At 43.4% G+C, this 13,740-nt stretch overlaps 1 protein-coding gene across 2 annotated transcripts in view; it reads left to right on the top strand.

Annotated features, from left to right (window-relative positions):
* Positions 1–13,740, top strand: part of LOC129843274 (proline-rich protein 36-like) — a 42,210-nt gene that overhangs the window by 11,046 nt on the left and 17,424 nt on the right. For both annotated transcript variants that reach the window (XM_055911900.1, XM_055911901.1), the window contains exons 2-3: positions 1,870–1,977; positions 2,179–3,188. In XM_055911900.1, the coding sequence (XP_055767875.1) occupies positions 1,944–1,977; positions 2,179–3,188 (1,044 nt within the window). In that variant the 5' untranslated portion in view covers positions 1,870–1,943. The remainder of the gene's footprint in view (positions 1–1,869; positions 1,978–2,178; positions 3,189–13,740) is intronic.

The raw sequence follows: 13,740 nt of genomic DNA, 5'->3' as shown, positions 1-13,740 counted from the left end.
ACCATGGTTTCAGTACCTGTGTTCGTTATAGAGCCCATCAGTACCTGTGTTGGTTTCAGTACCTGTGTTCATTATAGAGACCAGGGTTTCAGTACCTGTGTTCATTATAGAGACCAGGGTTTCAGTACCTGTGTTCATTATAGAGACCAGGGTTTCAGTACCTGTGTTCATTATAGAGACCAGGGTTTCAGTACCTGTGTTCATTATAGAGCCCATCAGTACCTGTGTTCATTATAGAGACCAGGGTTTCAGTACATGTGTTCATTATAGAGCCCATCAGTACCTGTGTTCATTATATAGACTATGGTTTCAGTACCTGTGTTCATTATATAGACTATGGTTTCAGTACCTGTGTTCATTATAGAGCCCATCAGTGCCTGTGTTCATTATAGAGACCAGGGTTTCAGTACATGTGTTCATTATAGAGCCCATCAGTACCTGTGTTCATTATATAGACTATGGTTTCAGTACCTGTGTTCATTATATAGACTATGGTTTCAGTACCTGTGTTCATTATAGAGCCCATCAGTACCTGTGTTCATTATAGAGACCAGGGTTTCAGTACATGTGTTCATTATAGAGCCCATCAGTACATGTGTTCATTATAGAGCCCAGGGTTTCAGTACCTGTGTTCATTATAGAGACCAGGGTTTCAGTACCTGTGTTCATTATAGAGACCAGGGTTTCAGTACCTGTGTCCGTTATAGAGCTCATGGTTTCAGTACCTGTGTTCATTATAGAGACCAGGGTTTCAGTACCTGTGTTCATTATAGAGACCATGGTTTCAGTACCTGTGTTCATTATAGAGCCCATGGTTTCAGTACCTGTTGTCATTGTAGAGCCCATGGTTTCAGTACCTGTTGTCATTGTAGAGCCCATGGTTTCAGTACCTGTGTTCATTATAGAGACCAGGGTTTCAGTACCTGTGTTCATTATAGAGACCAGGGTTTCAGTACCTGTTGTCATTATAGAGACCATGGTTTCAGTACCTGTGTTCGTTATAGAGCCCATCAGTACCTGTGTTGGTTTCAGTACCTGTGTTCATTATAGAGACCAGGGTTTCAGTACCTGTGTTCATTATAGAGACCAGGGTTTCAGTACCTGTGTTCATTATAGAGACCAGGGTTTCAGTACCTGTGTTCATTATAGAGACCAGGGTTTCAGTACCTGTGTTCATTATAGAGCCCATCAGTACCTGTGTTCATTATAGAGACCAGGGTTTCAGTACATGTGTTCATTATAGAGCCCATCAGTACCTGTGTTCATTATATAGACTATGGTTTCAGTACCTGTGTTCATTATATAGACTATGGTTTCAGTACCTGTGTTCATTATAGAGCCCATCAGTACCTGTGTTCATTATAGAGACCAGGGTTTCAGTACATGTGTTCATTATAGAGCCCATCAGTACCTGTGTTCATTATATAGACTATGGTTTCAGTACCTGTGTTCATTATATAGACTATGGTTTCAGTACCTGTGTTCATTATAGAGCCCATCAGTACCTGTGTTCATTATAGAGCCCAGGGTTTCAGTACCTGTGTTCATTATATAGACTATGGTTTCAGTACCTGTGTTCATTATAGAGCCCATCAGTACCTGTGTTCATTATATAGACTATGGTTTCAGTACCTGTGTTCATTATAGAGCCCATCGGTACATGTGTTCATTATAGAGCCAGTAGATAAAGCTGTGGATATGTTACTCCTTTCCCTGTGTCTGTGTCTGTGTGTGTGTGTGTGTGTGTGTGTGTGTGTGTGTGTGTGTGTGTGTGTGTGTGTGTGTGTGTGTGTGTGTGTGTGTGTGTGTGTGTGTGTGTGTGTGTGTGTGTGTGTGTGTGTGTGTGTGTGTGTGTTTGTGTGTGTGTAGATCCCAGTGCTAGCCGGTCCTCCTCAGAGGAGAGGATCAACCATGAAGCATCGGAACTAGAGAGAAGACTCAGTATGCTGTCCCACAGCAGTAGACAGAGCAGTACAGGTAATCAATCAATACCTCAATCAATAATCCCAGTTTTCAGTTCATCTCCTGACTGTTTGACCCATCAATAAACGGTGTTGTTAGTAGTTCACCGTTTTATGAATCTATTAATCAATCAATCCATCATTCACTTAAATCTTAAATTATTTGACCTTTGATCAATCAATCAATCAGTCAGCTAATCAATAATATCTCCCCCAGCCTCCACCTCCAGTTACAGCACCTCCGTTGCCGGGGACGACCGCAGCAGTATCTCTTCCTCCTCCTCCAGCCAATCAGACGCCAGCTACGGAAGCCACTTCCCTTTATGGCCAGAGCCAAAACGCCCCACTTCCTCAACCGAGACCCTGTCGGCCCCTCCCACTGCGAGGTCCTCGACCAATCTGGACGAGGATCTCTATAATGCTGTCATGAATCGCCCTCCTTTCAAACCGCCTTCCCACTCTCGCAGTCTCCACGACAGCGGGCGCCAAAGCTCATTAGACAGCGGGATAGGCATCGCCACGGCCAGCAGCCAATCGTCTTACTCTGGGAGCCTCTCTTCCTGTACGGGCAGCCTGGACACAGCCAGTCAAGGAGGAGGGGAGGAGTTTGGGTCTGTCCTTAGTCTACCTCCCCCTCTTCTCTCTCTACCTCCTCTTTCTCTACCTCCCCCTCCTCCCTCTCTACCTCCTCTTCCTCCACCCATTCTACCTCCTCCACCTCCTCCTCTGTCCTTAAGGACCCCTGAGCCCGGCCCTCTCTCCCCCCCTACTCCCTGCTCCTGCCCCCCGTCTTGCTCCTCCGCCTCCACGACTAGTGGTTATAGCTCTGGCGCCCCCCGGTGGCAGAGTGAGGAGTACCAGGCACCCAGCCTTCTCAGACTACAGTACGACAGCCCCAGGAATCTCCTGCACACCCTGGCCTTCAGGGATCCTCCACCCCAGGGAGGAGCACCCGAACTGGGCAGGGACAGGCGGCTCGGTGGGGATGGAGGTCAAGGACAGATCCAGGGGCATGGGTGTCCTTCCCTCCCCTCCACACCCACTGAGGCTTCTCTCCAGCGGGTAGGCACCCCGAGGCAGGCCCCTGTAGAACGGCCCCTGTCCTGGAGCAGTGAGAGAGCGCCCCCTGTGGACAGTGGTGATCGGTGCAGCATCATGGCTCACACCCAGAGGCTCACACCCAGACCTCTGCTGTTCCCTGGCTGTCCAGTGTGTGGAGGAACACAGGTAATACGTCTCTGTAGTTAATATTAACAGGTAATACGTCTCTGTAGTTAATATTAACAGGTAATACGTCTCTGTACATCTAATAGTTGTCACAGTACTAATAGATTCCTAGGCTTCATTTGGCTCCATGTCTGACTGTTAATTTATTCTGTGTTTGATTTATTTTTTAACCTTTATTTAACAAGGCAAGTCGGGTTAAGAACACATTCTTATTTACAATGACGGCCTACCGGGGAACAGTGGGTTAACTGCCTTGTTCAGGGACAGAACGACAGATATTTTTTCCTTGTCAGCTCGGGGATTTGATCGAGTAACCTTTAAGTTACTAGCCCAACGCTCTAACCACTAGGCTACCTGCCGCCCCTCTGTGTGTGTGTGTCCGTGTGTGTATGTGTGTGTCCGTGTGTGTAGGTGTGTGTCCGTGTGTGTGTGTGTGTGTCCATCTTACTGGACTGGCTGCACTGTTTCCCATGCAGCCAGTCCATGCAAACGCCTGCTATCCCTGTCATCACAATCCCACAACTAGCCGTCTGCTTATTTGGCTCATTCGAGTGCCTGTACACCACTACCACAGTACCAGCCCAGAGCACTCAAATAAGACTAATGCATTGTTGGCAGTCCACATACATACACCTGTCACTCCCAAGTAATATGATCACGATGAGACCTGATGAACTGGAGTTAAACAGGCTGTTGCTCAGCAGTGTTTAAGGCTTGTTTAACTAGCGTAGCATAGTGTTATGTTGTTTAACTAGCGTAGCACAGTGCTATGATGTGTAACTAGCGTAGCACAGTGTTATGATGTTTAACTAGCGTAGCACAGTGATATGTTGTTTAACTAGCGTAGCACAGTGTTATGTTGTTTAACTAGCGTAGCACAGTGTTATGATGTTTAACTAGCGTAGCACAGTGTTATGTTTAACTAGCGTAGCACAGTGTTATGTTTAACTAGCGTAGCACAGTGTTATGTTGTTTAACTAGCGTAGCACAGTGTTATGATGTTTAACTAGCGTAGCACAGTGTTATGTTTAACTAGCGTAGCACAGTGTTATGTTGTTTAACTAGCGTAGCATAGTGTTATGTTGGTTAACTAGCGTAGCACAGTGTTATGTTGTTTAACTAGCGTAGCACAGTGTTATGTTGTTTAACTAGCGTAGCACAGTGTTATGATGTTTAACTAGCGTAGCACAGTGTTATGATGTTTAACTAGCGTAGCACAGTGTTATGTTGTTTAACTAGCGTAGCACAGTGTTATGTTGTTTAACTAGCGTAGCACAGTGTTATGATGTTTAAGTAGCGTAGCACAGTGTTATGATGTTTAACTAGCGTAGCACAGTGCTATGTTGTTTAACTAGCGTAGCACAGTGTTATGTTGTTTAACTAGCGTAGCACAGTGTGATGTTGTTTAACTAGCGTAGCACAGTGTTATGATGTTTAACTAGCGTAGCACAGTGTTATGATGTTTAACTAGCGTAGCACAGTGCTATGTTGTTTAACTAGCGTAGCACAGTGTTATGTTTAACTAGCGTAGCACAGTGTTATGATGTTTAACTAGCGTAGCACAGTGTTATGTTGTTTAACTAGCGTAGCACAGTGTTATGATGTTTAACTAGCGTAGCACAGTGTTATGATGTTTAACTAGCGTAGCACAGTGTTATGTTGTTTAACTAGCGTAGCACAGTGTTATGATGTTTAACTAGCGTAGCACAGTGTTATGTTGTTTAACTAGCGTAGCACAGTGTTATGTTTAACTAGCGTAGCACAGTGTTATGTTGTTTAACTAGCGTAGCATAGTGTTATGTTGTTTAACTAGCGTAGCACAGTGTTATGATGTTTAACTAGCGTAGCACAGTGTGATGTTGTTTAACTAGCGTAGAACAGTGTGATGTTGTTTAACTAGCGTAGCACAGTGTTATGTTGTTTAACTAGCGTAGCACAGTGTTATGATGTTTAACTAGCGTAGCACAGTGTTATGTTGGTTAACTAGCGTAGCACAGTGTTATGTTGTTTAACTAGCGTAGCACAGTGTTATGATGTTTAACTAGCGTAGCACAGTGTTATGTTGTTTAACTAGCGTAGCACAGTGTTATGTTGTTTAACTAGCGTAGCACAGTGTTATGATGTTTAACTAGCGTAGCACAGTGTTATGATGTTTAACTAGCGTAGCACAGTGTTATGTTGTTTAACTAGCGTAGCAGAGTGTTATGTTGTTTAACTAGCGTAGCACAGTGTTATGATGTTTAACTAGCGTAGCACAGTGTTATGTTGTTTAACTAGCGTAGCACAGTGTTATGTTGTTTAACTAGCGTAGCACAGTGTTATGATGTTTAAGTAGCGTAGCACAGTGTTATGATGTTTAACTAGCGTAGCACAGTGCTATGTTGTTTAACTAGCGTAGCACAGTGTTATGTTGTTTAACTAGCGTAGCACAGTGTGATGTTGTTTAACTAGCGTAGCACAGTGTTATGATGTTTAACTAGCGTAGCACAGTGTTATGATGTTTAACTAGCGTAGCACAGTGCTATGATGTTTAACTAGCGTAGCACAGTGTTATGATGTTTAACTAGCGTAGCACAGTGTTATGTTGTTTAACTAGCGTAGCACAGTGTTATGTTTAACTAGCGTAGCACAGTGTTATGATGTTTAACTAGCGTAGCACAGTGTTATGATGTTTAACTAGCGTAGCACAGTGTTATGATGTTTAACTAGCGTAGCACAGTGTTATGATGTTTAACTAGCGTAGCACAGTGTTATGATGTTTAACTAGCGTAGCACAGTGTTATGTTGTTTAACTAGCGTAGCACAGTGCTATGTTGTTTAACTAGCGTAGCACAGTGTTATGTTTAACTAGCGTAGCACAGTGTTATGATGTTTAACTAGCGTAGCACAGTGTTATGTTGTTTAACTAGCGTAGCACAGTGTTATGTTGTTTAACTAGCGTAGCACAGTGTTATGTTGTTTAACTAGCGTAGCACAGTGATATGTTGTTTAACTAGCGTAGCACAGTATGATGTTTAACTAGCGTAGCACAGTGTTATGTTGTTTAACTAGCGTAGCACAGTGTTATGATGTTTAACTAGCGTAGCACAGTGTTATGATGTTTAACTAGCGTAGCACAGTGCTATGTTGTTTAACTAGCGTAGCACAGTGTTATGTTGTTTAACTAGCGTAGCACAGTGTTATGTTGTTTAACTAGCGTAGCAGAGTGTTATGTTGTTTAACTAGCGTAGCACAGTGTTATGATGTTTAACTAGCGTAGCACAGTATTATGTTGTTTAACTAGCGTAGCAGAGTGCTATGTTGTTTAACTAGCGTAGCACAGTGTTATGATGTTTAACTAGCGTAGCAGAGTGTTATGTTGTTTAACTAGCGTAGCACAGTGTTATGATGTTTAACTAGCGTAGCACAGTGTTATGTTGTTTAACTAGCGTAGCACAGTGCTATGTTGTTTAACTAGCGTAGCACAGTGTTCTGTTGTTTAACTAGCGTAGCACAGTGTTATGTTGTTTAACTAGCGTAGCACAGTGTTATGATGTTTAACTAGCGTAGCACAGTGTTATGTTGTTTAACTAGCGTAGCATAGTGTTATGTTGTTTAACTAGCGTAGCACAGTGTTATGATGTTTAACTAGCGTAGCACAGTGTTATGATGTTTAACTAGCGTAGCACAGTGTTATGATGTTTAACTAGCGTAGCACAGTGTTATGTTGACTAGCGTAGCACAGTGTTATGTTGTTTAACTAGCGTAGCACAGTGTTATGATGTTTAACTAGCGTAGCACAGTGTTATGATGTTTAACTAGCGTAGCACAGTGTTATGTTGTTTAACTAGCGTAGCACAGTGTTATGATGTTTAACTAGCGTAGCACAGTGTTATGTTGTTTAACTAGCGTAGCACAGTGTTATGTTGTTTAACTAGCGTAGCACAGTGTTATGATGTTTAACTAGCGTAGCACAGTGCTATGATGTTTAACTAGCGTAGCACAGTGTTATGTTGTTTAACTAGCGTAGCACAGTGTTATGATGTTTAACTAGCGTAGCACAGTGTTATGTTGGTTAACTAGCGTAGCACAGTGTTATGTTGTTTAACTAGCGTAGCACAGTGTTATGATGTTTAACTAGCGTAGCACAGTGTTATGATGTTTAACTAGCGTAGCACACTGTTATGATGTTTAACTAGCGTAGCACAGTGTTATGTTGGTTAACTAGCGTAGCACAGTGTTATGATGTTTAACTAGCGTAGCACAGTGTTATGATGTTTAACTAGCGTAGCACAGTGTTATGTTGTTTAACTAGCGTAGCACAGTGTTATGATGTTTAACTAGCGTAGCACAGTGTTATGATTAACTAGTGTAGCACAGTGTTATGTTGGTTAACTAGCGTAGCACAGTGTTATGTTGTGTAACTAGCGTAGCACAGTGTTATGTTGTTTAACTAGCGTAGCACAGTGATTTGATGTTTAACTAGCGTAGCACAGTGTTATGTTGTTTAACTAGCGTAGCACAGTGATTTGATGTTTAACTAGCGTAGCACAGTGTTATGATTAACTAGCGTAGCACAGTGTTATGTTGGTTAACTAGCGTAGCACAGTGTTATGTTGTTTAACTAGCGTAGCACAGTGTTATGTTGTGTAACTAGCGTAGCACAGTGTTATGTTGTTTAACTAGCGTAGCACAGTGATTTGATGTTTAACTAGCGTAGCACAGTGTTATGTTGTTTAACTAGTGTAGCACAGTGTTATGTTGGTTAACTAGCGTAGCACAGTGTTATGTTGTGTAACTAGCGTAGCACAGTGTTATGTTGTTTAACTAGCGTAGCACAGTGTTATGTTTAACTAGCGTAGCACAGTGTTATGATGTTTAACTAGCGTAGCACAGTGTTATGATGTTGAACTAGCGTAGCACAGTGTTATGATGTTAAACTAGCGTAGCATAGTGTTATGATGTTTAACTAGCGTAGCACAGTGTTATGTTGTTTAACTAGCGTAGCACAGTGTTATGATGTTTAACTAGCGTAGCACAGTGTTATGATGTTTAACTAGCGTAGCACAGTGTTATGATGTTGAACTAGCGTAGCACAGTGTTATGATGTTAAACTAGCGTAGCATAGTGTTATGATGTTTAACTAGCGTAGCACAGTGTTATGTTGTTTAACTAGCGTAGCACAGTGTTATGATGTTTAACTAGCGTAGCACAGTGTTATGATGTTTAACTAGCGTAGCACAGTGTTATGATGTTGAACTAGCGTAGCACAGTGTTATAATGTTTAACTAGCGTAGCACAGTGTTATGATGTTTAACTAGCGTAGCACAGTGTTATGATGTTTAACTAGCGTAGCACAGTGTTATGATGTTTAACTAGCGTAGCACAGTGCTATGTTGTTTAACTAGCGTAGCACAGTGCTATGTTGTTTAACTAGCGTAGAACAGTGTTATGATGTTTAACTAGCGTAGCACAGTGTTATGTTTAACTAGCGTAGCACAGTGTTATGATGTTTAACTAGCGTAGCACAGTGTTATGATGTTGAACTAGCGTAGCACAGTGTTATGTTGTTTAACTAGCGTAGCACAGTGTTATGTTTAACTAGCGTAGCACAGTGTGATGTTGTTTAACTAGCGTAGCACAGTGTTATGTTGTTTAACTAGCGTAGCACAGTGTTATGTTGTTTAACTAGTGTAGCACAGTGTTATGTTGTTTAACTAGCGTAGCACAGTGTTATGTTGTTTAACTAGCGTAGCACAGTGTTATGATGTTTAACTAGCGTAGCACAGTGTTATGTTATTTAACTAGCGTAGCACAGTGTTATGTTGTTTAACTAGCGTAGCACAGTGTTATGTTGTTTAACTAGCGTAGCACAGTGTTATGTTGTTTAACTAGCGTAGCACAGTGTTATGTTTAACTAGCGTAGCACAGTGTTATGATGTTTAACTAGCGTAGCACAGTGCTATGTTGTGTAACTAGCGTAGCACAGTGTTATGATGTTTAACTAGCGTAGCACAGTGTTATGATGTTTAACTAGCGTAGCACAGTGTTATGTTTAACTAGCGTAGCACAGTGTTATGTTGTTTAACTAGCGTAGCACAGTGTTATGATGTTTAACTAGCGTAGCACAGTGTTATGATGTTTAACTAGCGTAGCACAGTGTTATGATGTTTAACTAGCGTAGCACAGTGTTATGTTGTTTAACTAGCGTAGCACAGTGTTATGATGTTTAACTAGCGTAGCACAGTGTTATGATGTTTAACTAGCGTAGCACAGTGTTATGATGTTTAACTAGCGTAGCACAGTGTTATGATGTTTAACTAGCGTAGCACAGTGTTATGTTGTTTAACTAGCGTAGCACAGTGTTATGATGTTTAACTAGCGTAGCACAGTGATATGTTGTTTAACTAGCGTAGCACAGTGTTTGGTTGTTTAACTAGCGTAGCACAGTGATATGTTGTTTAACTAGCGTAGCACAGTGTGATGTTTAACTAGCGTAGCACAGTGTTATGTTGTTTAACTAGCGTAGCACAGTGTTATGATGTTTAACTAGCGTAGCACAGTGTTATGTTGTTTAACTAGCGTAGCACAGTGTTATGATGTTTAACTAGCGTAGCACAGTGATATGTTGTTTAACTAGCGTAGCACAGTGTTTGGTTGTTTAACTAGCGTAGCACAGTGATATGTTGTTTAACTAGCGTAGCACAGTGTGATGTTTAACTAGCGTAGCACAGTGCTATGTTGTTTAACTAGCGTAGCACAGTGTTATGTTGTTTAACTAGCGTAGCACAGTGTTATGATGTTTAACTAGCGTAGCACAGTGTTATGATGTTTAACTAGCGTAGCACAGTGTTATGATGTTTAACTAGCGTAGCACAGTGTTATGTTGTTTAACTAGCGTAGCACAGTGCTATGTTGTTTAACTAGCGTAGCACAGTGTTCTGTTGTTTAACTAGCGTAGCACAGTGTTATGTTGTTTAACTAGCGTAGCACAGTGTTATGATGTTTAACTAGCGTAGCACAGTGTTATGTTGTTTAACTAGCGTAGCACAGTGTTATGATGTTTAACTAGCGTAGCACAGTGTTATGATGTTTAACTAGCGTAGCACAGTGTTATGATGTTTAACTAGCGTAGCACAGTGTTATGATGTTTAACTAGCGTAGCACAGTGTTATGATGTTTAACTAGCGTAGCACAGTGTTATGATGTTTAACTAGCGTAGCACAGTGTGATGTGTAACTAGCGTAGCACAGTGTTATGTTGTTTAACTAGCGTAGCACAGTGTTATGATGTTTAACTAGCGTAGCACAGTGTTATGATGTTTAACTAGCGTAGCACAGTGTTATGTTGTTTAACTAGCGTAGCACAGTGTTATGTTGGTTAACTAGCGTAGCACAGTGTTATGATGTTTAACTAGCGTAGCACAGTGTTATGTTGGTTAACTAGCGTAGCACAGTGTTATGTTATTTAACTAGCGTAGCACAGTGTTATGTTGTTTAACTAGCGTAGCACAGTGTTATGATGTTTAACTAGCGTAGCACAGTGTTATGTTTAACTAGCGTAGCAGAGTGTTATGATGTTTAACTAGCGTAGCACAGTGTTATGATGTTTAACTAGCGTAGCACAGTGTTATGTTGTTTAACTAGCGTAGCACAGTGTTATGATGTTTAACTAGCGTAGCACAGTGTTATGATGTTTAACTAGCGTAGCACAGTGTTATGATGTTTAACTAGCGTAGCACAGTGTTATGTTGTTTAACTAGCGTAGCACAGTGTTATGTTGGTTAACTAGCGTAGCACAGTGTTATGATGTTTAACTAGCGTAGCACAGTGTTATGTTGTTGTCACAGAAGGCTGTTTTTTAAAACATTCCATTAAATTACTGTCAGGGATACGTCACAGAGCCACTGTCTGCACACAAACAGCCCCTTAAAGGGGCAATCTGGGATTTAACATTTAAATGAATGATATATATATATATATACTGACCACTTTATTGCCAATGTGGGATATTTTGAATCCCAGATTCCCCCTTTAAAAATCACTCAGACAGAATGAAGAGATTCAATGTTCCTGTCAATTAAATGTAACAAGTTGTTACCAGACAGGAGTAGGGTTAAGGGCAGGGTCGGCCATTATCAACCTGAACTTTCTACAGATACAGCCATTTGGATTCATTTAGGTCCGCGCCTGAGCAAAGTTTATTTTATTCTGTTTAGTCGGAAGAGAAAGAGATGAGAGATAATGAAGAGAGTGAGGATAGAGAGAGAGAGGAGGGAGAAAGAGTAGAAGAAGGAGGGAGGGAGAGAAAATGAGAGAGAGAGAGGGAGAAAAGGAGACATAAAGATGGGGAGACAGAGAAACAGAGAGAGAAAAGGAGACAGAGGGAGAAAAGGAGACAGAGATAGGGAGAAAAGGAGACAGAGAGAGAAAAGGAGCCAGAGGGAGAAAAGGAGCCAGAGGGAGAAAAGGAGCCAGAGGGAGAAAAGGAGACAGAGGGAGAAAAGGAGACAGAAAGATAGGGAGACAGAGGGAGAAAAGGAGACAGAAAGATAGGGAGAAAGGGAGACAGAGAGAGAGGGAGAAAAGGAGAGAGAGAGAGACAGAGAGTCTTCGCTAACACCTGGAGGATAACGGACAGAACGAAAACAATACAACATGTTGTTGTTCTGATCCAAACCCTCCTGTGATAACCTGTCTCCCTCTGTCTGCACCCCTCCTGTGATAACCTGTCTCCCTCTGTCTGCACCCCTCCTGTGATAACCTGTCTCCCTCTGTCTGCATCGCTCCTGTGATAACCTGTCTCCCTCTGTCTGCATCCCTCCTGTGATAACCTGTCTCCCTCTGTCTGCATCCCTCCTGTGGTAACCTGTCTCCCTCTGTCTGCATCCCTCCTGTGATAACCTGTCTCCCTCTGTCTGCACCCCTCCTGTGATAACCTGTCTCCCTCTGTCTGCATCGCTCCTGTGATAACCTGTCTCCCTCTGTCTGCATCCCTCCTGTGATAACCTGTCTCCCTCTGTCTGCATTCCTCCTGTGATAACCTGTCTCCCTCTGTCTGCATCCCTCCTGTGATAACCTGTCTCCCTCTGTCTGCACCCCTCCTGTGATAACCTGTCTCCCTCTGTCTGCATCCCTCCTGTGATAACCTGTCTCCCTCTGTCTGCATCCCTCCTGTGGTAACCTGTCTCCCTCTGTCTGCATCGCTCCTGTGATAACCTGTCTCCCTCTGTCTGCATCCCTCCTGTGATAACCTGTCTCCCTCTGTCTGCATCCCTCCTGTGGTAACCTGTCTCCCTCTGTCTGCATCCCTCCTGTGATAACCTGTCTCCCTCTGTCTGCATCCCTCCTGTGATAACCTGTCTCCCTCTGTCTGCATCCCTCCTGTCTCTCTCTGTCTGCATCCCTCCTGTGATAACCTGTCTCCCTCTGTCTGCATCCCTCCTGTGATAACCTGTCTCCCTCTGTCTGCATCCCTCCTGTGATAACCTGTCTCCCTCTGTCTGCATCCCTCCTGTGATAACCTGTCTCTCTCTGTCTGCATCCCTCCTGTGATAACCTGTCTCCCTCTGTCTGCATCCCTCCTGTGATAACCTGTCTCCCTCTGTCTGCAACCCTCCTGTGATAACCTGTCTCCCTCTGTCTGCATTCCTCCTGTGATAACCTGTCTCCCTCTGTCTGCATCCCTCCTGTGATAACCTGTCTCCCTCTGTCTGCATCCCTCCTGTCTCCCTCTGTCTGCATCCCTCCTGTGATAACCTGTCTGCATCCCTCCTGTGATAACCTGTCTGCATCCCTCCTGTGATAACCTGTCTCCCTCTGTCTGCATCCCTCCTGTGATAACCTGTCTGCATCCCTCCTGTTATAACCTGTCTCCCTCTGTCTGCATCCCTCCTGTGATAACCTGTCTCCCTCTGTCTGCATCCCTCCTGTGATAACCTGTCTCCCTCTGTCTGCATCGCTCCTGTGATAACCTGTCTCTCTCTGTCTGCATCCCTCCTGTGATAACCTGTCTCCCTCTGTCTGCACCCCTCCTGTGATAACCTGTCTCCCTCTGTCTGCTTCCCTCCTGTGATAACCTGTCTCCCTCTGTCTGCATCCCTCCTGTCTCCCTCTGTCTGCATCCCTCCTGTGATAACCTGTCTCCCTCTGTCTGCTTCCCTCCTGTGATAACCTGTCTCTCTCTGTCTGCATCGCTCCTGTGATAACCTGTCTCTCTCTGTCTGCACCCCTCCTGTGATAACCTGTCTCCCTCTGTCTGCATCCCTCCTGTGATAACCTGTCTCCCTCTGTCTGCATCGCTCCTGTGATAACCTGTCTCCCTCTGTCTGCATCCCTCCTGTGATAACCTGTCTCCCTCTGTCTGCATCCCTCCTGTGATAACCTGTCTCCCTCTGTCTGCAACCCTCCTGTGATAACCTATCTCCCTCTGTCTGCATCGCTCCTGTGACTGAAGACTTCATGTTGACCCTCTGAACCGCTGACGATGTCTGTCCTCACCAATACTCCCTCTTCACCTCCCTGTTCTGCTTGACAGGACAATAAGACTTCATGTTGACCTCTGAACCGCTGAC

Source organism: Salvelinus fontinalis, unplaced genomic scaffold (assembly GCF_029448725.1).
Source record: "Salvelinus fontinalis isolate EN_2023a unplaced genomic scaffold, ASM2944872v1 scaffold_0103, whole genome shotgun sequence".
NCBI classification, from domain to species: domain Eukaryota; kingdom Metazoa; phylum Chordata; class Actinopteri; order Salmoniformes; family Salmonidae; genus Salvelinus; species Salvelinus fontinalis.
Note: the sequence above shows the minus strand (reverse complement) of the source record. Positions and strands in the feature narration are given on the sequence as shown.